This window comes from Typopeltis vanoorti, chromosome 11 (assembly GCF_054136105.1).
Source record: "Typopeltis vanoorti isolate ZY-2024b chromosome 11, IOZ_Tvanoo_1.0, whole genome shotgun sequence".
Classification (NCBI taxonomy): domain Eukaryota; kingdom Metazoa; phylum Arthropoda; class Arachnida; order Uropygi; family Thelyphonidae; genus Typopeltis; species Typopeltis vanoorti.
This window is the reverse complement of record NC_143559.1, coordinates 17,844,925-17,872,337: the sequence shown is the minus strand read 5'-3', so window position 1 is coordinate 17,872,337 and position 27,413 is coordinate 17,844,925. Positions and strand designations below refer to the sequence as shown.

The 27,413-nt window shown below is 35.0% G+C and overlaps 1 protein-coding gene across 2 annotated transcripts in view; it reads right to left on the bottom strand.

The window, feature by feature from the left end:
* Window positions 1-27,413, bottom strand: part of mRpL48 (mitochondrial ribosomal protein L48) — a 70,285-nt gene that overhangs the window by 7,181 nt on the left and 35,691 nt on the right. For both annotated transcript variants that reach the window (XM_090400234.1, XM_090400232.1), the window contains 2 exons: window positions 18,245-18,378; window positions 12,653-12,758 (listed from right to left, as the gene is read on the bottom strand). In XM_090400234.1, the coding sequence (XP_090256360.1) occupies window positions 12,653-12,758; window positions 18,245-18,378 (240 nt within the window). The remainder of the gene's footprint in view (window positions 1-12,652; window positions 12,759-18,244; window positions 18,379-27,413) is intronic.

Below are 27,413 nucleotides of genomic sequence, written 5' to 3'. Positions count from 1 at the left end.
GGCCACTTAAACAGAATGGAAGAGGAAAGATTAGCAGAACAAATGTTCTTTGTCGGGTTGGCAGGAAAAAGAACCAGAGGAAGACTAAGATGTGGATGAATCGATACAGTAAAAAATGCCTGAGAAGACAGAAATATTAGATCTAACAATGTTGATCTTGATAGATGACAGATTAATTTGGAGGCAAATTGTTAATCATAAGTTAGTAATGGTGCAACTTCATCTAGTACTATCATAATTATCTTGTATACCCCCTAAAGATGCATATCGGGAATTTGATGATGAAATTTCCATCAGATATTCTAGCTGGAATGAAAAGCTATATCAACACACTGAAGTATAGCGATGGGTTTTTCAATATCTTCTATTATTACCAACCAGAAGAGGAAATTTTGATGATTAATCCAAAACCTTCACTATGGATGTCTTTTCTGTGTAGAATAATTCATGTGAACGAGACATCTTCCTCACAGAATCAATTTCACTATGGAAATATGTCTTTCCTTGATGTTCTCATAAAAAGAGACTTGGATGGATCTTTATCAACATCTGTTTTCACAAACCTTCCTTTATGAGTCAATATAATCATCAGACTTTGGCTCACAATTCCCCATTCAAATATGGCATTATTAATATGAGCTCTGGAAAGAAAGCATGTATCTGTTCTTTGTCTAATCCAGTTTCTCAACTGCTGGGCGACAGCCCAGTACTGTGCCCTGGCATCAATTATACCTGACTGCAAGGGGTTCTCCTGGAATTTGTCATTTTAGTTTTCTAAGCATTTTTTAAGAATAAATATTTGATAGTGGAAATATTCTGAGGAGAATAATATTCGTGAATGTGTCAAAGCTCAGACTCAGAACATCTGTGTAGCAAATGTCAGTGACCAAGTCTTGTATTTTTAAACATGGAAGCATTCATAAATGATTGGGAATTTTCGGACATTGAAATCTTTCAACATTTGGGAAAGGGAATACACAGCTGTTTATGACCGGTCATAAAAGTTGCCTGCAAGTGAATACAACAATGTGCAGCGTATATCCTCTGTTCTCAAAACTGGACGAAATAACATCTGTGTTGCAAATGTCAGTGACCAATTAGCAAGGAAGTATAAAGAAAAATTTTCCACTGAAATTGAAGATCAAGGCAGTCTGTATCCAGTTTTTAAATCTAGTAATACTGAATACTGTTTCTTCGCATTGTAGTGTGTAAGTGCTTGTTTCAAAACCCGAGTGCTGTGATTTTTTAAAAATAATAGGCCTACAATTCTTGGAATCTCAGATGGAAAGGAAAAGGAGATATGAAAACAGAGAATGGATTTAGATTTATTTACTCAGGAGAAGAACATCAAAGACGTGTTGGAATAATGTTGGATAAAATGATAGCTGATATGGTAGAGGGATATTGGCAGAGATCTGAAAGAGTGATTGCTTTAAAAATAAAGTCCAAACCTAGAAATATTCTTATAATTCAAGTACACTCATCTACAACGGATCATACAGATGAAGAAGTCGAAGAGATCTATCAACAAATAGAGGAATGTTTACATTTGAAAAATAACAGAGATATACTGATAGTAATGGGAGATATGAATGCAAAAATAGGGAAAGGAAGAGAGGATGGTCTGGTGGGCCCTTGGGAGAAAGAAATGAAAGGGGAGACACTGGTGGAGTTCTGTAGAAGCCATGAATTGATAGTGACTAACACCTGATTCCAACAGCACAAGAGAAGACTGTATACTTGGAGAGCACCTGGATAGAGAGGTGAAGAAATGAGTTAATTAGAATGTAATCAATCTGATTTCTCAAGATACAGAAATGTAATAAAAAAATGCAAAAACTTATCCTGAAGCAGATTGCAATGGTGACAATCTAAAATTAAGGGGATATTAAATCCCACATTGTTTTAAAACCGAATAAGAAACTCAAAGATTGGAATCAGAGAGTTTCATGCCAAATATAGTAAACTATAAAAATATCGGCGATTACTAGCGTGAGCTAATGCAAGTAGTCCTAGTACGTAGTACAATACCTGGCAACTTGCAGCGAAGGTGGTAAAGAGTTCTGATCGCTATTCTTGGTATTTTCCATAATGTAAAAACACATTTCCTAGGAAATGTGTTTTTACATAATGGAAAATTACGTACTAGGACTACTTCCTAGTAATCGCCGATATTTTTATAGTTTACTATATTCGGCATGAAACTTTCTAATTCCAATCTTTGAGTTTCTTATTCGGTTTTAAAACAATGTGGGATTTAATATCCCCTTAATTTAAATAATGTTTATATCGCCAAAATGAAGCCTATTGGCTCTTTATATTTAAGTGACATAATCTGTTCATAATTAAAGTAAATATCAGATTTGATGGACTAAAAAGAAAATATATCAGAGAGAAATATCAAGCTGAACTAGAAAATAAGATCAGCAATACTGATACTGATAGACCTCTAGAAGTAATCTGCACTGGGGCAGAGAGAAGAGGAAGGAAGCCCTGGATTACTGAGGAAGTGATAGAAAAATGGATGAAAGAAGAAAATGGAAGAATAAGAACAACAAAGCCTAAGTCAGTCAGATATAAAGAGATCAATAAGTAAAAATTCTGGCTAAAAAGGCAAAGGAAGACAGGCTCAATCAGGTCTGCAAGGAAATAGAGGAAAATGATACAGCAAAGGATATGAGAAAGGTCTGTGAAGGCTTGAACTTGATTTCAGGGAAGAAGAGAAAGACAAAAAGCAGTGCTTTGAAGGATGAAAGAGAAAAGATTTTGTTGGAAAAAAAGGATAAGGTGGAAGAAGTACGTAACAGGACTTTATGGAGATGAAGATAATCTGGAATGTGATCAGATAGAAAATGATGATACCCCAGAAATTAAGGAATGGGAAACCGAAGCAGCCATTAAAAGAATAAAGGATAGGAAAGGGGGTGCTTAACGGTCAAAGCTGTATAACTGAGAGGAGACCTCCACATAGCCTTTAAAGGAATGCAGAGAACCAACCAGGGCTTCTGACCTAATGTCCAATCCTCACCTTCTCGTGGTGCACCCTGTTGGGTATCTACTTTGATACTGAACGAACGAGGATGGGCTGGCAATTTGGGATTTAGCCGACCAAATTGTATTCTTATTGGTTAAACCAAAATAAAAAATGATGGTACAACATGACAAAATTTCATGCCGGCTGGGGCGTCGCCCGGTTAAACAAGGCCCCCGTTGTTTTCGCCAGGGAACCAGGGTGAACAGCGAAAAGTCAGCTACTGGAACAAATCCGAAAACAAACCCCAACTCAACATCACCAGAGTTAAAGATCGGTACTATCAACGTAACAAGCCTGAATGGCAAAGAAATGGAGCTAGCTGAGGAATTAGATAAGTACCAGATCGACATAATAGGAGTGACTGAAACAAAAAAGACCAAAACTGGTGAGATCTTTCTGAGCAATAAATACAAAATGTTATATTCAGGCAATGACAATCAAGGAAAAGAAGGAGTAGCCATAGTATTCAACACAAAATACAAGGCTAATCTTCTTGAATGGCAGTCAGTCTCAAGTAGAGTAATGTGGGCAAATATGAGAATGGGGAACTGGACAATGAGACTTATTTGTGCCTATGGTCCCACTTAGTAGAACCTTCTACCTTAGTAGAAGGTTCTACTAAGGTAGAAGTGGAGGAATTTTTTGAGGCTTTAGAAAAAGCAACTGACACAATGAAAAAGTTGGTCCTTGTTGGGGATCTAAATAGCAGAGTAGGAAATGATTGTGAGACATACAAAAATATTTTGGGAAAATTTGGAGAAAAGAGCAAAGCTAATAATAATGGCAAATATCTGTTGGATTTCTGCTCAGGACATGGACTGGTTATTACTAACACCATGTTCCAACATAAAAATGTGCACAAATTCACATGGAGAAAAGAGGCTAGGAATAAGAAAAGTCTCATTGACTATGTTAAGAAAGCATATCAAAAGTTCCTGGTAAATAAGTCATCTTTTACTCTTACAGAATACAGAGACAAATGTAAGAAAGCTAAACAGTGTGTAAAACTAGCTAAACAAAAGTCATGGGAGGACTTTGGCAAGAATATAGAAAATAAATATCAAGAAGGTGGCAAAATATTCTGGAGGTTGTTGAAGAAGCTTAGGAATGGAGGAAAGAGTGCTGTAAAAGGAATTAGAGATGATAAAGGTGAAATGAAAACAGGAGAAAAAGATATCCTTGAAGTATGGAGTAATTACTTTGAAAAACTGCTAAATGAAACAAGCAGTGATGACAGCACAGTGATAAAAAACACTGACCAGGCATGCAGTCAGGAATACATATCCATACTTGAAGTAGAAAAAGCCATCAAAGGCTTGAAATGTGGAAAGGCAGCAGGAGTAGATGATATTCGACCAGAAATGCTGAAGTATGGTGGTATAAGAGTCTTACAGTGGCTGCACTGCATAGTTCAGAAAGCCTGGACAGAGGGACGAATTCCCGATGATTGGAGTAGAGCTCTCATAGTACCCATATATAAAAAGGGAAATAAAACTGAATGTGAGAATTACATAGGTATTTCCCTACTGAGTGTTCCTGGCAAGATCTATGCAAGTATACTTGAGAAACGGTTGAGAAGAATTGTGGAAGAAAAGCTTGGTGAAGAACAAGCTGGATTCAGGCCAAATAGAGGCTGTCAGGATCAGATCTTCACTTTACGACAAATAGTCGAGAAAGCATGGGAATATAACAAAGATCTGTATTTAAGTTTTGTCGATTTGGAAAAGGCATATGAAAAGGTGCCAAGAGAGAAGCTATTCAATACGCTGCAGTTATATGGTGTCAATGGGGCATTATATCAAGCAATACTTAGTCTTTATTTGAGTTGTGAGTCAGCAGTTAGAATTGAAGGAAGTACAGGAAGATGGTTTAATGTTAAATCTGGTGTGAGACAAGGATGTACATTATCCCCTCTGTTATTCATTATCTATATGGATCACATTATGAAGGAATGTGGTATTAAACCTGATATCAAAATTGGAGATGTTAATGTCAGCTCTTTGCTTTATGCGGATGATGTTATACTTCTAAATAAATCCGCTACAAGTCTGCAAGATTCTCTGACTAAATTGAATAGCTGTTGTAATAGATATGGTATGAAGGTCAGCAATAAAAAGACAAAGACAATGAAAATAGGCAGAATCATTGAAAATGTCAACTGTGTTGTGAATGGAGAACCTGTGGAACAAGTAAAACATTTCAGCTACTTAGGCACGATTTTTACTGAAGATGGTAAACTAAATATAGAAATAGACAACAGAATCAGCAAAGCTGGTATCGTGGGAAGTCAATTGAATAAATTCATATGGAATAAGAAAGAAATTAGTCGGAACACTAAATTAGGCTGTATACAAGACTGTGTTCAAACCAGTTTTAACTTATGGATCTGAGAGCTGGGTCAGAAGTAAAACACTTCTGACCCAGCATATATACTAAATTGAATAGCTGTTGTAATAGATATGGTATGAAGGTCAGCAATAAAAAGACAAAGACAATGAAAATAGGCAGAATCATTGAAAATGTCAACTGTGTTGTGAATGGAGAACCTGTGGAACAAGTAAAACATTTCAGCTACTTAGGCACGATTTTTACTGAAGATGGTAAACTAAATATAGAAATAGACAACAGAATCAGCAAAGCTGGTATCGTGGGAAGTCAATTGAATAAATTCATATGGAATAAGAAAGAAATTAGTCGGAACACTAAATTAGCTGTATACAAGACTGTGTTCAAACCAGTTTTAACTTATGGATCTGAGAGCTGGGTCAGAAGTAAAACACTTGACCAAAGACTAGAGACCGCAGATATGAAAGTCCAGAGAAAGATGAGAGGCGTGAACAGATGGCATCAATGGCAATATCATATTAAAAATGAGGATATTAGGAAAGAACTTGACATTGTCAGCATCCAGGAATGCGTTAGCAGAGCTAATCTCAGATGGTATGGTCACTTAAATAGAATGGGAGAGGAAAGATTAGCAAAACAAGTGTTCTCTGCTAGGTTGGCAGGAAAACGACCCAGAGGAAGACCAAGATATAGGTGGATTGATACGGTACAAAGTGCCTTAGACGATAGAAATATAAGATCTGATAATGTTGGAGTCTTGACAAGTAACAGACTGATTTGGAGGAAAATTGTAGATAGGAAGTTAGTAATGATGTAATTTTTTCATGTAGTACTGTCATATCCTGTACACCCCTTGAGGGTACATGGCAGGAATTTGATGATGATGATGAGGATAGGAAAGTTCCGAGAGTGGATGATATTCAAGGAGAGCTGCTGAAGGTAATGGGAAAGGAAGGAATAAAGCTTCTATCCATCATCTTTAATAGAAGTCTGGAGGAGGATAGAATACCTAAAGGCTTTGCAAGATCTATTTTTATTCCTATTCCCAAGACTACAGGAATGATGGATTGCCATAAGCATAGAACTATCAGCTTGATTAGTCACGTTATAAAAGTCCTAATCAACATAATATATAGAAGAATGGAACAGATGATAGAGAATTAAATGATGCACAGTTTGGTTTCAGGGGAACCAGGGAAGCTATTACAACACTATGGATATTGGGAGAAAGAACGATCGAGTGCAATAAAGATTTATATCTATGCTTTGTGGATTACAAAAAAGCTTTCGATAATGTTAATCACTCTATTTGATATTTTGCATAAAATAGGAATAGATGAAAAAATTATCAGACTGTTGTTCAGAATATATAAAACTCAAGAAGCAGGGTTAGATTTGAAGGAGAGGATACTGAATGGATCCCCATAAGAAAGGGTGTAGGATATCTCCACTCCTTTTTAATGTTCTATACTGAATGGATGATGAGGGAAGCCTTGGAAGATCTGAAAGATGGAATAAAGATAAATGGACATCTGATAAATAATATAAGATATGCAGATGATATTGTACTTATGAGCAAAACAGAGAAAGATTTGCAAAGAATTTTGAATAGACTGAACAGGGTTGGAAATGAGAGATATAAAATGAAAATAAACATTCAGAAGACTTCAAGGAAAGGAAATAATGAGATGGAAATCACTTTGAATGGACAGAGAATGTAAAATGTTTTGAATACCTTGGGAGTTGGATAATAGATGACAATAGATCTAATTATGAAATTAAGAACAGAATTAAAAAAAGCAAAAGCAGCATTTTTTCCAAATATACTACATATTAGGAAACAGAAATCTGAACAAATAGTTAAAAGTAAGAATCCTCAAGACAATGATCTGGAGCGTAGGGACATATGGATGTGAGTCCAGGACTCGCATCCATATGTCCACTTGAATGCATTCAAAATTTGGTGCTTGAGAAAAATGGACTGTATCAGCTGGACTGAAAGAGTGAGCAATGAAAAGGTTCTTAAAAGATTCAAGGTGAAAAGGGACTATATGACTAGTATCCAAAGAAGGAAAATAGCATTTGCAGGATATTTGATGAGGGGTTCTTCTGGAGAGCTCCCCAGAATAGTATTGCACAGGATGGTGGAGGGAAGGAGAGGAAGATCCCGACTGCAACGGAAAAAAACAACAAAGATTAGATGGGCAAGTGTCTTACAGAAGCAAGAGATAGAGAGGCATGGAAGCGGACTGTTCATCAGCTGCAATCCCTCTTAAAAGAGGAGGCCACAGGATTAGATTAATAGGCCTACAGATTTAAATTTTAATATGAATAAGAGACAAGGGACTTTGTTAAGAAATCTCTTATTGAAGGTGTTTCTGATGCAATATGCAACAAATAGTGATTCATCCACATCAAGCCTACAGAGCGATCTCGAGGATACAAAAGGAGGGGAAAACTACCAGCACACAAGAAGAAAAAGTCTGTATTCACTCATAAGTATATGGACAGCTATTTAAAATTTGGTTTCATACAATGCCCTCGCTGGCTAATTGCCATGACCTCAATGTGTCACTTGTGCTACTGTTCTGGAAAATGAAGCTATGAAGCCATCGCGACTTACCCAACATCTCAACACAAAACATTCCGTTCTAGTCGACAAACCCATTGAATTCTTTAGCCGTAAAAGAGATGCACTTGAAAAAGAAAATTGTTTCCCAAGCTTCAACCACTATCCTATTTAATATCATTACAGATAGCTAAATGTAAAAACCGTATTCCATTGGCGAAGAACTCATTAAGCCTTCTTTGATTGTAATGAAGAATTAGGCCAGTCTGCAGCACGTAAAATGAAAGACATTCCATTGTCGAATGATACAGGTGAAAGATGGATATCTGATATGGCAGAAGATACAGAAATGCAACTCGTTGAAAAAAATTGAAATTGTTTGCATTACTGGACAGATCTATTCAGAACAACAGCATTTTACTTACACATGTACGATATATTGACCATGAAGGAAAACATTTTAAGTGTTTCTGAATTACCTGTGCACACTACCAGCAGCGAAAATTTCAAAGTTTTAAATGGTTTCATTGAAGAGAGAGGTCTCAAATGGAAAAATTGCGTTGGAGTTTGTACTGATGGTGCTTACAGGTAGAAATTCAGGTTTAGTCACTAAAATTTAGGATATGGCAGGCAATAACTCATTGTCAGCGCACTGCTACATTCATAGGCAAAAAATGGCACCTGAGCTTAATGAAATCCTGTCTCATTTTAATTATATTTTATATAATTAAAATTATTAATTATATAAAAAACAGTACTTTTAACAAGACTGTTAAAAACATTATGCGATGAAATGGGCTCTGATCATCAAAATCTTCTTTTCCATTTGGAAGTTCGTTGGCTGTCCCATGGTTCAGTTCTCAAGAGGTTATATGAACTTCAAAAGGAAGTTGAGCTGTTTCTAATTTATAAGAAAAGTGACTTTTCCCATTATTCATTATTTCCAGGATAAGAAATGAGTAGCCAGGAAATATATCTCAGCGACATATTTTCTTACATAAACAAGTTGAATTTAAAACTTCAAGGTCCAGATACAACAATATTTAATGCTTGGAACAAGATCGAATCATTCAAAAAGAAACTCAAAGTCTGGTTTAATATGATTGCAGAAAGAAATAATGAAATGTTTCAGTCATACTTAGATTATATTATGGAAGCAGATTATTTTTTTCACATAATTCAGTTTCAGATATTATTGCCATTTGAAAAGTATTATCCCAAACATGAGGCAAAATATGTGGATTGTGAATCCCTTTGCTGAACACACAGAGAGAACCCTTTCCCATGAAGAAACTCTTCACCTTATTGAATTATTATCAGACAAAGAAAGGACTAGAAAGTACTTTTCATTCTATGAGTAATTTGAAATTTTGAATAAAAATGAAAATCCAGATTTACATGAAATAGCAATTAGATTTCTTCGTTTTTCCACCACATATCTATGTAACTCTGCATTTTCTGCCATGACTGTGCTTAAAACTAAACAGAGGAACTGCCTGCAACTTTCTGACTGTCTCTGTTTAGTTATTGCTTCAATTCAACCCAGAATTAACAAGCTAATGGACAGAAAACAAAAGTCTCACTAGCCTAACTAAAACATTCAAAAACTCAGCTGTAATAAAAGAAACCAAGTTTAACTGTTTGAATAACTTATAATTGCTGTGTTAAAATGCTGCATTTTTAAATTCCAAAATATTAATTAGTGTTGGAACTAGTGTTTAGAATTGAGATTCATACATTTTTATTTATTAAATTACATGCTTTGCATATATAAATATTTGGCGTGTTTCGCTGACAAGATGACATCCTTCTACTGCTTCCATGGTGAGTTTACAGTGCATAAATATTTTTCTCACTACCGTTTGTTTTTCCTTCAAACCAACATGATTATTACATTATTAAATTGATTTTACATTGAATAATATTTTAACTTTTTGGTGATCAGAATGGGATATGCCAATGAAAATCAGCACAAAATAATTTAATGATGTTGGCATGAGGAAATTACAATATGCTAACAAGATTTCATTAGTCCAGTGATTGATAACTAATTTAAATGTAATTTTATATTTGTCATTCCATGCTGTATACATAATGTACTAATACCCATAATTAATTATTAATACTTCTGTTAATATATGAACTTTAAAAAAAAATTGGAAAGGTATTTGCAAGTAAATCTGTTGGGACTGGGTCCTCGTCTTATAAGCATCTCTTTAAAGAGTTCAAAGTACTTTGGCATTGCCCAAATCTCAATGATTGACTCTGTATACCAAAAATCTGGGAAATTATTAAGAACTATACTGTTTATTTTATTTTATAATCATAAGCAAGTACATAACTGATCCTAATAGTATCATTTTTTCCCAGGCTGTCTTGCGACCTCATAAGAAGAAATTCTTACCTTCATTTTGTTTATTTTTTGGTCTTCAAACTGTTTTATACTGATATGTGAATCGAAATATTTGTATTAATCCATATTAGTTAAATATTTTCAACTGTGTCTAGGTGTTACTTCTTCAGAATTCATTTATTTTATTTTAATTGTGATTTTTTTTTTTTTTTTAGTTAGGATTGACCTAATGACTGTGGGTCAAGTTAGTCTGTAATCACAGTACAAAGAAGATTTAGAATTCTTTACAACAACAAAATCCCATCTTTAAAGAAACATATTCCGTCAGTGAAAATGGCAATCTATAGAATAATCGTTTACTGCAATTCCACAGAGATCAATAAAACAGGCAACTTTGGAGCTGGGTATTCCCAACTAGTGCATAAAATTCTCAGAATGACACTTCACTTGAAAGCCTACAAAATTCAAGTCCACCAAATGTTGCTGGTAGAGGATTACCAAACAACCGATATTTCTATCACCAATTTAACGAAAAACTTGACAGGAATGCTTTGTTTATAGACCATTTAATGTTTCTTGATAAAGCAACATTTCACATTAGGGGTAAGGTCAACACACATGGGGTACTGAAAAGCCACCAGAAGTTGAGATGTAAATGATTTTCCAAAGGTCAACGTCTGGTGTATAGTAGGAAAGGACAGCATAAATTAGCCATTAGCCATTCTTTTTTGAAAGACCAGTTGTTAATGCTGCAGAATTACTTTATTCCTGAACTGACATGTTTTAGACTTACAGGTGATAATGTTTCAGCAGAATAGTGCACATTGTCATTTTGCCCTGAGTGTTAGGAAAATTTTCATTTGGATACTGCCTAACAAATGAAGTGGAAAGATGGGGATTCATCTACTAGCCACCACATTCACAAGATTTGAGCCCAGTGGATTTTTTTTCTATGGAGACATGTTAAGACTATCATTTATTCAACAAAACCTCACCCTGTAGAAGATCTGTGGACTAGAATAATTAATGTGATTCAGGGTGTTACTGAAAACCAACTGCAAAATGTATCTTTATCACTTCAGAATCACACCTTGGTTTTATATGTAATGACAGCAGACATGTTAATTCTTAACAATCCAAAGACAAAATGTATGTATAACTATAATAAATTATTTCTCTTATCCATTTTTCAGACTGATTTTATCATATACACAACAGAAGTTATGAAAATTTACAACTGCACAAGGACTTCAGAATGACTCTGTATATTTTAATAACTGTGCAGACTTCAGCTCTCTAGGATCAGTTTGTTCTACATCATTATCAACTGTTACCATACAATATCACATTGCTCACATATTTTATGTTAATGATATGTCTGTGCTTCTTTCATCTTTTGAACAAGATGCCAATATATGAGGGTGGTCTGAAAAGTACTCAGCCTAGCAATGAAAAAACGAATTTATAATTTCAAAATTATTTTAATTTTCAATATAATCTCCCTTAAGACTAATACATTTATTCCAGCGATGCTCCAGTGCCATTATCCCATCCCTGTACAGGTTCTCAGTAAGATCTGCAAAATACTCCTCTACAACTGCAATCACTTCTTGATTCAAAGAACAGTTTTAGTTTTGGGAAGAGATAGAAGTCAGAGGGAGCAAAATCTGGGGAATAGGTGGATGTTCCAACAATTCATAGTGCAGATCCCTTAATTTTCCCATTGCCAAAACACCTTTGTTGGCAGGTGCACTGTCCTGATGAAAGATGATATTTTTAATAAATTTAGTTTAATCCTTTATACAAGTGTAAGCAAACAAAGTTTGCACCTACTGAAGTATCTTCAGGACTGAGGTAACTCGTGGTAAAGGTGGACCAAGCCCTCATCACTGCTTGTCTTAGTATCTCCCATAATGCAAAGCACATCTCCTTGCAGACAAGTATAATGCTATGCATAAAGGGAAGGGTCAGTACCTATACCAGTTTCGACCTTTATTGAGGTCTCGTCAGTGGGAGACAGACCCAGAAGTGGTGATACTAAAGTGGAAGCAATGGAGAAGTCATACTTATCTATACGAGTTGCCAAAAGGCGTCTCACCTTATTATTAAATTACTCTGGATTTAGAGAAAAATGTTGAAAGTTCTTTTCCACTTGCTTAGACTATAATAAATTCAGTTTAATCCTTTATCCAAGTGTAAGCAAACAAAGTTTGCACCTGAAGTCAGTCCAGTTATCATACATGGAAACACTATCTTGCTGATAGTGTTGCCATGTATGATAGAGGCCGAGAACTTTTCAGACCACCCTCATATATACAACATAAAGTATGCCACTGCATTATTTACTAACCTGAACATTTCTCTCATATGTATTCAGATTATACTGATCTTCAGTTGCTGACTTCTTCCCTGATGCTAATGAAGTTATATGCAATGATTGGTGTGGTGTTGCCCAACTAGAGTACAATATATATAAATATTTATTAATTATTTTTGGAATACTAATTGCATCATATTTTTCCTAATTTTTAAAATTTTAGAAAGATATTTCTAGAAGGGTTGGAGTATTAAAATGGAAAAGGGAAGGGTTATTTTTTAATTGCTTATAAGCAACTAAAAAAACTCATCATCAAATTCCTGCCATGTACAGGATATGACAGTACTACATGAAAAAAATTACATCATTACTAACTTCCTATCTACAATTTTCCTCCAAATCAGTCTGTTACTTGTCAAGACTCCAACATTATCAGATCTTATATTTCTATCGTCTAAGGCACATTGTACCGTATCAATCCACCTATATCTTGGTCTTCCTCTGGGTCGTTTTCCTGCCAACCTGGAAGAGAACACTTGTTTTGCTAATCTTTCTTCGCCCATTCTGTTTAGGTGACCATACCACCTGAGATTAGCTCTGCTAACACATTCCTGGATGATGACAATGTCAAGTTCTTTCCTAATATCCTCGTTTTTAATTTGATATTGCCATTGATGCCATCTGTTCATGCCTCTAATCTTTCTCAGCACTCTCGTATCTGCGGTCTCTAGTCTTTGGTCAAGTGTTTTACTTCTGACCCAGCTCTCAGATCCATAAGTTAAAACTGGTTTGAACACTGTCTTGTATACAGCTAATTTAGTGTTCCTACTAATTTCTCTCTTATTCCATATGAATTTATTCAATTAACTTCCTACCATTCCAGCTTTGCTGATTCTGTTGTCTATTTATATATTTAATTTACCATCTTCAGTAAAAATCGTGCCTAAGTAACTGAAATGTTTCACTTGTTCCACAGGTTCTCCATTCACAACACAGTTGACATTTTCAATGATTCTGCCTATTTTCATTGTCTTTATCTTTTTATTGCTGACCTGTATACAATATCTATTACAACAGCTATTCAATTTAGTCAGAGAATCTTGCAGACTTGTAGCGGATTTATTTAGAAGTATAACATCATCCGCATAAAGCAAAGAGCTGACATTAACATCTCCAATTTTGATATCATTTTTAATACCTCTTTCCTTCATAATGTGATCCATATAGATAATGAATAACAGAGGGGATAATGTACATCCTTGTCTCACACCAGATTTAGCATTAAACCATCTTCCAGTACTTCCTTCAATTCTAACTGCTGACTTACAACTCAAATAAAGACTAAGTATTGCTTGATATAATGCCCCATTGACACCATATAACTGTAGCGTATTGAATAGCTTCTCTCTTGGCACCTTGTCATATGCCTTTTCCAAATCGACAAAACTTAAATACAGATCTTTGTTATATTCCCATGCTTTCTCGACTATTTGTCGTAAAGTGAAGATCTGATCCTGACAGCCTCTATTTGGCCTGAATCCAGCTTGTTCTTCACCAAGCTTTTCTTCCACAATTCTTCTCAACCGTTTCTCAAGTATACTTGCATAGATCTTGCCAGGAACACTCAGTAGGGAAATACCTCTGTAATTCTCACATTCAGTTTTATTTCCCTTTTTATATATGGGTACTATGAGAGCTCTACTCCAATCATCGGGAATTCGTCCCTCTGTCCAGGCATTCTGAACTATGCAGTGCAGCAACTGTGAGACTCTTATACCACCATACTTCAGCATTTCTGGTCGAATATCATCTACTCCTGCTGCCTTTCCACATTTCAAGCCTTTGATGGCTTTTTCTACTTCAAGTATGGATATGTATTCCTGACTGCATGCCTGGTCAGTGTTTTTTACCACTGTGCTGTCATCACTGCATGTTTCATTTAGCAGTTTTTCAAAGTAATTACTCCATACTTCAAGGATATCTTTTTCTCCTGTTTTCATGTCACCTTTATCATCTCTAACTCCTTTTACAGCACTCTTTTCTCCATTTCTAAGCTTCTTCAACAACCTCCAGAATATTTTGCCACCTTCTTGGTATTTATTTTCTATATTCTTGCCAAAGTCCTCCCATGACTTTTATTTAGCTAGTTTTACACAGTGTTTAGCTTTCTTGCATTTGTCTCTGTAGTCTCTAAGAGCACAAGCTGACTTATTTGACAGGAACTTTTGATATACTTTCTTCTTTTCCTTCACTGCCTCTTTAACTTCCTGTGTCCACCATGGAGTTCTGATTTTTTTTATCCTTGCAGACAACCTCACCACATGCCTCTCTGGCAGAATCAATCAATGTTTCCTTCAGAGTTTGCCACTGAATCTCCAAGGTTTGATTCCTGTTCTCAAACTCTTTCATTTTTTCTTGAATAATCTTTGTGTATTTTAGTCTACAGTTCACATCTGAGAGCTGCTCAACTTTTATTCGCTTTAAAACTTTCTTACATGTTATTCTTTTCAATATGAAATTCAATTTTATCCTGCTCAAGACTAAATAGTGATCACTTCCAATTTCAAATCCTCTGTACACTCTGGTGTCCTGCACCAGGGAGAAAACATCACTCTCAACAATAACATAGTCAATGAGACTTTTCTTATTCCTTGCCTCTTCTCTCCATGTGAATTTGTGCACATTTTTATGTTGGAACATGGTGTTAGTAATAACCAATCCATATCCTGAGCAGAAATCCAACAGGTATTTGCCATTATTATTAGCTTTGCTCTTTTCTCCATATTTCTGTATGTCTCACAATCATTTCCTACTCTGCTATTCAGATCACCAACAAGGACCAACTTTTCCCTTTTCATTGTGTCAGTTGCTTTTTCTAAAGCATCAAAAAATTCCTCCACTTCTACCTTAGTAGAACCTTCTGTGGGACCATAGACACAAATAAGTCTCCAGTTCCCCATTCTCATATTTGCCCACATTACTCTACTTGAGACTGACTGCCATTCAAGAAGATTAGCCTCTTATTTTGTGTTGAATACTAAAAAAACTGATCTACTAAAAGAAAGTTTAACTGGTTTGATTGCTATTTTGGTTATTTTTGTACATTCAGAATGTGAATAAAATAAAAGTAATCCAACAGTTGACATTTTCACCTGAATATCATAAGTGAATCCAAGAAATGAGTCGTGTTGGGAATTAATGAATGAAACACCTAATATTAAGGATATAAGGCAGGATTATGGAAGTGTTGTGGAGAATGTAGTGTAAGCAGTGAATGATAGTGTACAAAATACAAATGAGTGCATGAAGAAAATGGAGGAAAGTAATAATGTGAATGATGAAATGCCAGTGCAGAAAGAAATAGCATGCTTACATGGGACTACTTCACAGGACAAAATATGAGCTGGAGAAACAGATGAAACGACTGGTAGGAAAAAGAAAGTGGTGAAAGCATGTTTCCAAGGTGCAAAGATAAAGATGTTAGAGAAGCTATAAGTTTGCAGAAGAAAGAAGTTAATTGTTTGGGCAGGCACAAATGATTTGAAAGGTGAGAAAGGATCTGAAAGAGTTGTTGGAAGAAGCAAAAATGAAGAGCAAGAAAGTAAAGACTGAGTCTGCTGCCTTGGCATGATAGGGCAGAGTTGAGAAGATTGCATAGGAGGAATGGTGTGGAGTTTATAATGGCCACTAGGACAAAAGTATCAAAGCAACCATTGGGAGTATGTAGCGGCTGCTTCATACTCCCAATGTAGCTAATGCAGAAGCCATAAATTTAGAAAAATAAGACTTCTGCATTACTTCAACCTTGGTATCAACTTGGGTCTAGCTCCCACTGATGAGACCTCAATAAAGGTCGAAACCGGTCTAGGTAGTGACCCTTCTGTAATGCATAGCATTATACATGTCTGCAAGGATATATGCTTTACATTATGGGATACTAAGGCAAGTGATGTGAAGTCATACCACCTTTACCATGAGTTGCCCCAGTCCTGAAGATACTTCAGGTGCAAACTTATTTGCTTACACTTGGATAAAGGATTAAACCAAGTATAATTTCTTGGTATCTTTAATTTATAGCGTAACCAAGTGGGAAAATGTAAGCAAGGAAATCACTATGTAAAGCCAGCTACATAAATCATGGGAAGACTTTCATAAGAACACAGAAAATAAATATTGGAAGATGGCAAAATATTCTGGAGGCTATAGAAAAGCTTAGAAATGGGGAAAAAAGAGTACTGTGAAAGTAATCAGATGATAAAGGTGACAAGAAAACTGAAGATAGATATTCTAGATCTCGGTAGATTACTTTGAAAGTTTGCTAAATGGCACATGCAGTGACATCACGGTTGTATAAAACATTCAAAAAGAATGCAATCAGGAGTAGTACATATCAATATTCGAGGCAGAAAAAGCTTTCATCTGACCAGAAATGCTCAAATGAAAAATAAAATAAGGATACTTGAGAAGAGTAAGAAAAATTGTGGAAGAGAAACTTTGGAGAAGAACAAGCTAGGTTCAGGTCAAACAAATTATCAAGACCAGATTTTCATTTTACAACAAACAGTTGAGAAATCATGAGAATATGACAAGTAACTGTATTTAAGTTTTATAGATGTGCAATAGGCATATGACAAGGACCCCAGGGAAAAGCTTTTCAAAATGCTATAATATGAATGTGAACTGTATCCAGTGCAAATCTCCAGGATTCGCTAAGTAAACTGAATAACAGCTGTAACAAATTTAGCATGAAAATCAGCAACAAAAAGACCTGAAAACTTCAGCTGTATTCTCAATTTACAGAAGATGTAGTAAAGATGACAAATTAAATGTAGAAACAGACAACAGAATAGGCAAAGCTGTTATGGTGGGGAGCTAGTTAATAAATTATATGGAATAAGTGAGAAATTAGCCAAAAAAACTAAATTAGCAATAAACAAGCCAAAGTTCAAATAAGTTTTAAGTTATTGATCTGAGTTGAGTTAAAAATGAAGCACTTCATTAGGGACAAAAGGCATCAATGGCAGAATTGTATAAAAATGAAGATATTAGGAGGGAGCTTAACTTTGTTAGTACTGAAGAATATGTGAAGCAGGGCTAATCTAAGGTGGTATGGTCCCTTAAACAGACAAATATTACAAGGCATCAAACAGGAGTTTTATGACAGGAAAGATGGACTGATTCAATCAGAAGTGCCTAAGAAGATTGAAAGTTAGATACAACAATACTGGAGTGATGACAAGTAATAAACTAATTTGGAGGAAAACTGTTAACAGGAGGTTAGTAGTATAAACTTTAATCATATATTACTGTCATAGTAGCCTGATCAGGAAACTGATGATGATAAATAAATGTTAATCATTTCATCTATTTATTCCATTAAACAAATACATGAGTTAAAAATGCATTGCTGCCTTGTGACTCTATTAAAACTATTCAGCAGATATTCAAGAATGGTTTATTTAGTTACCAATGCATTATAAAAATCAAGATTAACTGTTGTGTGGATGCAAAAATGTAAATATGTGCTATCAGGAATGAAAACCTGAATAAAATTATAGCAAGCAATTATACTAATGCTCTCTAAATTATTTGCAACTTTAATTACTGCTCTTTAGGTAGACTTACCAATCATTAACCTCAATTCCTATGTTCCTAGCCACCTTATGAACATATCTTGCAAAGGACTCTAATACTACAAAATCACAGGATTTCATCTGAATGTTAAGTAACTCATGAGATGGCAACTGTGGCTTTAAATACTGAAAAGAAAAGAACAAAAAACAAACTTTATTTAATTCATATTTCAATGTAGTTCAACATTATACCAAAGAACTTGATTTATCAGTTTTATAGTTTTTCAGTTTTAACTGAGTCACATAGTTTTATCTATGTGACTGTCAGTTAATCTGAGAGAAAGCCGGCAGTTAAGGAAAAAAGAGACATTCTGCAATTATTTCATTAAACTGCATAATAAAAATGTTTGCCAAACCAACAATTTATTTAATTAGAACAGTATTATATTAAAATAGCATATTACATATACTTGAGTATATTTTCCACTGAATATATATACTGGTATATTATTATTGTACAGGCACCTCCATGAGTTAGAAGACATTGCAGGAGATCCAAATTATCCACAATCTATCATACCTCTCCTTGAACCCATTAACAGATAAAGTACTCACAACTGACTCTGACAACCAATTTCACTCATTCACAACTCTCCAAGCAAAAAATCAGTCCTCACACCTTTATTCAACTTCCAGGGATGACTTCTTGTTCTGGTCCCTCTAGCCAAGTGCTGAAACATTTCCCCTGCATCAATCCTATAAAACCTTTTCTTAAATTATAAAAATCAAGTGGATATTAAATTAAATCCAGCATTATTTCAAAGCTGAAAACAAACTATAAAAGTTTTGTATGAAATTTGACTAGCGGGCTTGTGGGAATACAGTTGCCAGTGTTGAAGAGTTGCTCTAGCTGGACTTGTAAACACCAGCAAGTGTATTCCCATAAGCTCTCTGGTCAAATTTCATAAGAAACTTTTATAGCTTCTGTTTCAGGTTTGAAATAATGCTGGATTTAATTTAATATCCACTTGATTTTTATAATTTTGCATTGCCAAAGTGAAGCCTTTGGGCTCTTTATTTTAGTAAATACCTTTCTTAAATGTCTCTATCATATCCCCTCTTTTTCTACTATCAATCAACTTCTGTAATCCACACACCCTCAATCTATCCTTATATGGAACATTCCACAGACCACTCACCATCTTGGTTGCTTGTCTCTGAATCTTCTCCACTATTTCCTCATCCCCAAGAAACCCAGGAGACCAGACCCAAGTACAGTAATCCAGATGTGGATATATCAAGGCCTTATAAAGTGGAATAAGTTTCTTATCTTTACTTGTGTGTTCTTTAATAGCAAGTAATCTTATGAGCTACTTTAGCAACCTTAGTAATATGTTCTCTAAACTTGAATGTGTATACAGCTTATAATCTATTTATCCCAAAATGCATAACTTTACATTTCTCCACATTAAACTGATACCCATTATCTTTTGTCCATACTGGCAGTCTATTTAAATCATCCTGCAAGCTTTCCTCATTGCCTTCATTAACTATAACCCTGCCTAATTTTGCATCATCAGCAAACAACTGAATATTTCCTTTCAGGTTATTTCCTATACAATTTATGTACAAATTAAACAGTTGTGGTTACCTCACCAAACCCTGCAGAATACCGCTAATCACCTGCTTTCACCTTGATTCTTCCCCTCCATATACCACTTTTTGATATCTGTTCAGCAAAGAGATTAAACCCTATTACATTACATACTAAGAATAAAATTAAATTTAGTGGAGGAGTATCAAACACTGAGATAGGCTGCAGGCTAAACTTACATTACTGTTACAGTTGATAAAAACAAAGATAAAGTGAAAAGTGCTACACTAGTTAATACTACAGTTATCTTAAAAATGACATATTGCTGAATTTGTAACTAATGTAAATTAATGCTTTATGTCATTTCTGCACATATATGACTGCTTAAAAACATTATTAAACCATTACATGACCTTACAAGTGAGAGCAAAAAGACAATTTGCAATATGACAATGCTCTGGAACCAAACATGTCATATGACCAGGGTATACCTGTATAGTAAGAATTTGACTATATACATATTCAGTTGTTTTGATATGCAAATGGGTTTAATCCATTTACATCAACGGTAAAGCTACTACTAATATTCACTTTGAATATTCAGTAAAATTCAAAAAGAAAATTTTTCAGTGGTCAACTATTCTAAAAAAAAAAAACTTACCAACTAAAAAAAAGGAAAAAATCTTTTGATATATGCTACCACTACAGAGGAAAGTAATGACAAAGGCAAAAAAACTGATATGAAGAGGTAATGTGGAAGAGCAATAGACTAAGGAAATTGAAGAAAGTGCTTATGAATGGAAAGGTTAGTAATATAAAAGAATGAGAATGTAAGATTGATAAAGAAATGGGAAGATTAGGATGAACAAGGGGACTCAGTGTTAGAAAGGCAAACGGAAGCTGCAGTGAATACATGCATGTGGCATATCAACAAAGGAGTGAGATTGCCTGAGTTGCAAGGAGAACATTTAAATCTGGAAAAAAGTATAAGATAGATCGTAACAGACAGAAACAGCTAGGACATATGTGGAGAAGTCAGATGAGAGGTATGTAGGAGTGATTACACTATACATAGACTCAGAAATGATTGTTTATTCACAAATGCCAACACTATTGGAAAGAAGATGAAATTGTAGCAGTAATCAAATTTATTTATTTGAAAATGGTTGGAATCAGAAAAATGTGATTTCTTACCAATATATATTTACCATTATTATGATAATATATGTTAGTAAAAAGAGATGGCATTTGGGATATAAAGAAATACATTTTTTGAATTTTTTAGGGATAACTCCCCTAGGTATCAGTATGTAAAGGAAGATATGCAAGGATTGAATGTGTCTTTGATTTTGACCATTTCATGTGAGGGTGTTTTTAGTTTAAATAGAGTTGAATTCCCATTCAGATGGTGAAAGTGACCATAAAGTTATCACCTGGGAGGCAGTCAATCATATGAAGAATTCTGTGAGGAAGTCAGATGGAAAGGAGATCATTATTACTTGGGAGCTAGTCAAGAATTGTTTAACAGTCATGTGAATGCATTCCAAAGGTTAGGAGGTTAAATAAGGTAAATGTAAAATGCTTGAAGAGATGAAGCATACAATCACAAAGAAGGCAGAAGATGTGTAATAATTGGCTATATGAGGGATTATAAAAAGAGCATGCCCAGAAAAGTAATAGGTTGATAAAGACAGTAAGGTGATAAGTTTTCTGTAATATAAACAGAAACTTATAAAGCATAAGTTTCTGTTTATACTACAAACCAATGAATAAAGAAAAACTGCATAGAGTAATTTCAATATTGCCAGTAGAAAAGAGATCATAGGAGGATGACATTAACAGGTGAAAATGGTGGGATAACTGCTACAGAGAATATAGATGACACAGATGAAATATTTTGATAAATTGTTCATCTGTGCCATCAGATGAACAATTCATCAAAGTATTTCATCAGTGTAGTAACAGTATGCAGAGTTGAAGGTAAGAAAGACTGAAAGTGATGAATTAATGGAATTATATATGAATAATTAAGTGAACTTAATGTTAATAAGGCTGGTAAGACAATGACATATCACCACTTGTTTTGAGGGACTAGCTCAGTGAGTTAACAACAGACTCGACAAACTTGTTTAACAAGTCTTGCAATGGAGCGGAAAATTATTTCGTCTTACAAAAGATGTGACCTACTTCAAATTATAGGCCAATCTGTGTGTCTGGAGTGTTCAAGTGTTGGAGAGAACTAGAATCCAAAACCAAGTAGATAATGACTGGTTTTGATTATTATTATTATTTTTTTTTTTTGCACATCAGCATCTGATGCTCAAATGTGTCATATTTTAGCAGTCTACTTACATATTACAACATGGTGACAAAGACATTGAAAAAAAAAAAAGAGAAAGATGCACATACAATGATATACATTCTCCAACACATGACATGTTGGTTAGAATGAATGGGACAGATAACAGATACAAGACTGGCTGTTTAATAGGAATCTGAGATATTGCATCTCCATATATGAATTGTGTATGAGGAAGCAGCATTCTGGTATAGTCACTAGTACTCTGCCCCAGGGGGGGGGGAAGAAATTTAAATGGAATTTGCACTTGATGCAAAGTTGGGAGAACTAGGAATAGAGCACATACAGTAATCCCTCGATTAGTGCGTCATTTTTTTTCGATACCCATATTCGATTAGCGTGCCTATATACATCTTCAAAATAAATGTTACAGATTTTAAAAAATTTCTATCTATACATTTTTATGGCTAACTATTTTAAAAAATCACTCACTAGAATGAAATAATTTAAATTTAGTTACCTATTTAAAACATTTTACAAGGTTATTTTTAATGGCCTACTACACTACTTCCATGTACACCATGTTCCAAAATTTACCGCCAATATTTATGTCATCTGCTATAGTATGCCAAAAGATTCGAGACCCTTCGACACTTCTGCGCACAAAAAGGAGAATCCATTCCGATAACAGGGTAATCAATCAGTCTTCTGGGATGAGTTGTTTATTATTACACGTCGGAAAATTAACTTCTCTTTTATGATCATTGTAGTTTTTAAAATGGTAACTATTTTGGGAAATTTTATCTATAAAGCATGTGATTTCGCATGTTGGTGACCGATTCGTATGTCCTTCATTTCTTTCTCCCCTTCAGCATGAATCGACTATTGTTGGCATCAAGACGAGCGAAGCTGTACAAAAGTGTGAGCATACTATAATTACATAGCGCTTTGATGGTCGTATCTTGTACCTCCTTTGCAATGTTATATGAGTGTTTTCTCCTTACTTTTTTATTTTAAAGTATTTTCCCAAGCTTTAATCATGAGTAAAAGAATTAGTGAACAAAAAAGTGGATGTGTGAAAAAGATTTGATGATGAGGAGAGAAGCAGTAAAATTTGCAGAAGAGTAGAAGAGGCAATAGGGCCATACCGCCGGTTGTATGAAAAAAAGAAACAAAATGCCCGCCAAACTACGTTAGCTCAATTCTTTGTTAAGAAGTAGAATAATAAAATTTATATTCTGAATATGTTTTATTGTCTTTCGGTTTCATGGTTTTCCTTTAACTAGGCCCTGAGACATACCTTAATTCTTTTATAAAAAAATTAAGGTTCAAAAAAGAGATTTCAGAAACGAATTATACTGTTTCGAATTATACGAGTTATACATAATAACCTATGTATATAGGTTATTATGTAATATATATATTCGATTAGTGCGTTTTCGATTAATGCGCCTGTTTTAAAGAACGCATTAGGTGCACTAATCGAGGGATTGCTGTATTGTGGCTTTACAAGAAGATTTTAATAGAATTCATAAATTGGCAGGCAAGTAGAGTCGTTAATACCATGAAGAAAAGTTGTATAAAGTTTATTTGTGATGGATTTTCAGTTTTTAAAATTTAGAAAACAAGCAGTGAATATGATTAATGGGATATCTTAAGGAGGTGAATAAGAGAAGAGATCAGGAAGCAATGGACAAGGACATTGACATGTAGAGGTTCAAAGGTTATGGTTCCCTTGATCAGGCTACACACAGATTTACTCACCTGGTTTTCAAAGGGATGAGAATATACTGGAAATGGTTCAGAGACAATATTGAAGCATTTCTGGTCTCTGTAAGGTTGGGTATGAAGAATGCTTGAAGAAATGCAATTTGCAGAGCTGTTGTAGATAAGAAAGGGAAAGGGATATGATCAAGACATATAAGTTGATAAGAAAGGGAAAGGGATATGATCAAGACATATAAGTTAGTAAAGAGTTTTCAGATTACTGTGCAAAATAGGGCAATAATAAATAAGAGGCTGTTCCCAGTAGAGACATAAGGAGAATGTGAACAAGGTAGGAAGGAGTGGTTTTGTGCCGAATGGCTGATAAGTGGAATGCACTGTCTGAGTCTTTTGACTCCATGGGAGTTTAATTAGCAGTAATAATAAAAATGCTTATGAAGCAAGAACTCATACAAAAGGTAATAAATAATGCTAAAATAACTTGGCAAAAAATTCAAGTTGAGCTGTAGATATTTGAAGCTGTTAAAAATAAAATAAAAATGGCAATTTGAAGCAATGTGCGAGACAGGAGGTAGAATAATAATAATACTTATTATTATTATCTGAGACCTTCAGGGAGTCAAGGACTCATCAAGGGAGGCTATAAATCACCCAAAGCAGCTATCATACCTTTCCTTAGATTCATTCACACTAGATGCACTCGCTATCCCTAAGGGCAAATTATTCCACTCACTCACTGCTGTCCGAGAGAAAAACCTAGCTCCTACTCCTTTCTTGACTGTGAACAAACTTAATTTCCATGGATGCCCTCCTCTGCATTCTCTCCCCACCTTCCATATAATCCTTGTTCACATAACGAGACCAGAAACACTTCAATATTGTCAATGCATTCCACTTACCACAGTGGCTGGTAAGTGGAATGCATTGTCTGAGTCTTGACTCCGTGGGAGTTTTATTAGCAATAATAATAAAAATGCTTATGAAGCAAGAACTCGTACAAAAGGTAATAAATAACGATAAAATAACTTGGCAAAAAAAAAAAAAATAAATAAATAAATAAATTCCTAAGTCAAGTTGAGCTGTAGGTATTTGAAGCTGTTAAAAATAAAATAAAAATAAAAATGGCAATTTGTAGAAATGTGCAAGATGTGGAAGAATAAGAGGCTGTTCCCAACAGTACATTAAGGAGAATGTGAATAAGATAGGAAGGAGTTGAATGAAAGAGTTTGAAAATAGGAACCAAACTTTGGAGATTCAGTGGCAAATCCTAAAGAAAACATTGATCCAGCCAGAGAGGCATGTGGTGAGGGGTTGTCTGCAAGGATAGAAAAATGGTGGATACAGGAAGTTAAAGTGGCAGTGAAGGAAAAGAAGACAGCATATCAAAAGTTCCTGGCAAGTAAGTCAGCTTGTGCTTTAAGAAAATACAGACACAAATGTAAGAAAGCTAAATACTGTGTAAAACTAGTTAAACAAGTCATGGGAAGACTTTGGTAAGAACATAGAAAATAAATATCAGGAAGGTGGGAAGATATTCTGGAGGTTGTTGAAAAAGCTCAGAAATGGAGGAAAGAGTGCTGTAAAAGGAATTCGAGATGATAAAGATGACATGAAAACTGGAGAAAAAGGTATCCTTGATGTATGGAGTAATTACTGCAAAAATTGCTAAATGAAATAATCAGCAACAGCACAGTGATAAAAATCACTCAACAGGCATGCAATCAGGAATACATGAATTAATACTTGAAATAGGGAAAAAAGCCATCAAAAGTCTAAAATGTGGAAAAGCATACGATATTCAACCAGAAATGCTGAAGTATGGCTATTAAATAACTAGACAAGGTGCACTGTGAAGCATGTACTTGTAGCAGTGGGATGCACTTGCGCCATGAATGACTTTGAAGGTTCTAGAAGCACATGAGATAAGCATTGTTCACTGTCGCTCATAGTTAGTCTGTAGGCAATTATAAAAGAAATATATGTGTGAATGGGAGAGGAAAGATTAGCAAAACAAGTGTTGATTGCCAGGGTGGCAGGAAAAAGACCCAGAGGAAGACCAAGTTATAGGTGGATTGATACAGTAAAAAGTATCTTAGAAAATAGAAATTTAAGATCTGTACACCCCTTGATTGAACATATCAGGAATTTGATGATGATGACATGTGTGAAATCGCTTTACCAGAATAATGTCTAACATTAAACTCGAGCAGTACATTAATATCAAATTCCTTGTAAAATTGTCGCAACGAAGTGTTTGAAAGTTCTGTAGGAGGTGTACGGTGATAATGCAATATCACATGCACAAATGTTTGAATGGTACAAAAGCTTTGCTGAAGGTCGAGAAAACGTTGAAGACGACAAACGACCAGGTCGCTCTGACGTGAGACTGGGTCATCCTGCACAAGCTGAGAGAATGAGTGAGGAAGAAGAGACCCAATCTGTGGAAGAACAACACTCCAGTCCACAGTGCACTGTCTGTAAAGCTGTACCTGGCTGATAAGAAGATCCCAGTGTTGAACCATCCACCTTACTTGCCGAACTTAGCTCCATGAGACTTTTACCTTTTTCCAAAGTTGAAATCCACATTGAAGGGGCCCATTTTCAGTGGATGAGGTAAAGGAGAAAACGGCAGCGCTACTGAAGCAGATAGCACCTGTTGACTTGCAGCACTGATTCCAACAATGTAAAATTCATATGCAATGGTGTATAGATAGAGGAGGGGAGTATGTTGAAGGGGATAACAATTAAGTTGTACAATTGTAATAATAAACCACATTTTTACAATCAGCCTCATTATTTAACAGCCACACCTTGTATAAAAGTCTCACAGTGGCTGCACTGCATAGTTCAGAAGGCCTGGACAGAGGGACAAATTCTAGATGATTGGAGTAGAGCTCTCACAGTATCCATATATAAAGAAAGGGAAATAAAACAATGTGAGAATTAGGGGTATTTCCCAACTGAGTGTTCCTGGTAAGATTTATACAAGTATACTTGAGAAAAAGTTGAGAAGGATTGTGGACGAAAAGCTTGATGAAGAACAAGCCAAATAGAGGCTCTCAGGATCAGATTTTCACTTTACAACAAACTGTTGAGAAAGCATGGCAATATAACAAAGATCTGTATTTAAGTTTTGTAGATCTGGAAAAGGCATATGACAAGGTGCCCAGAGAAAAGCTATTCAAAATAATACAGTTGTATGGTGTGAATGGGGTATTATATCAAGCAATACTTAGTCTTTATTTGAGGTTTTTACGTTAGCAGTTAGAATTGAAGGGAGATGGTTTAATGTTAAATCTGGTGTCAGACAAGGATGTACATTATCTCCTCTGTTATTCATTATCTATATGGATCACATCAAGAAAGAAAGTGGTATTAAACCTGAAATAAAAATTGGAGATGTTAATGTCAGCTCTTTGCTTTATGTGGATAATGTTATACCTCTAAATAAATCTGCTACAAGTCTACAAGATTCCCTGACTAAATTGAATAACTGTTGTAACAGATATGGCATGAAGGTCAGCAATAACAAGACAAAGACAATGAAAATAGGCAAAAACATTGAAAATATACTGCATCGTGAATGGAGAACCTACAGAACAA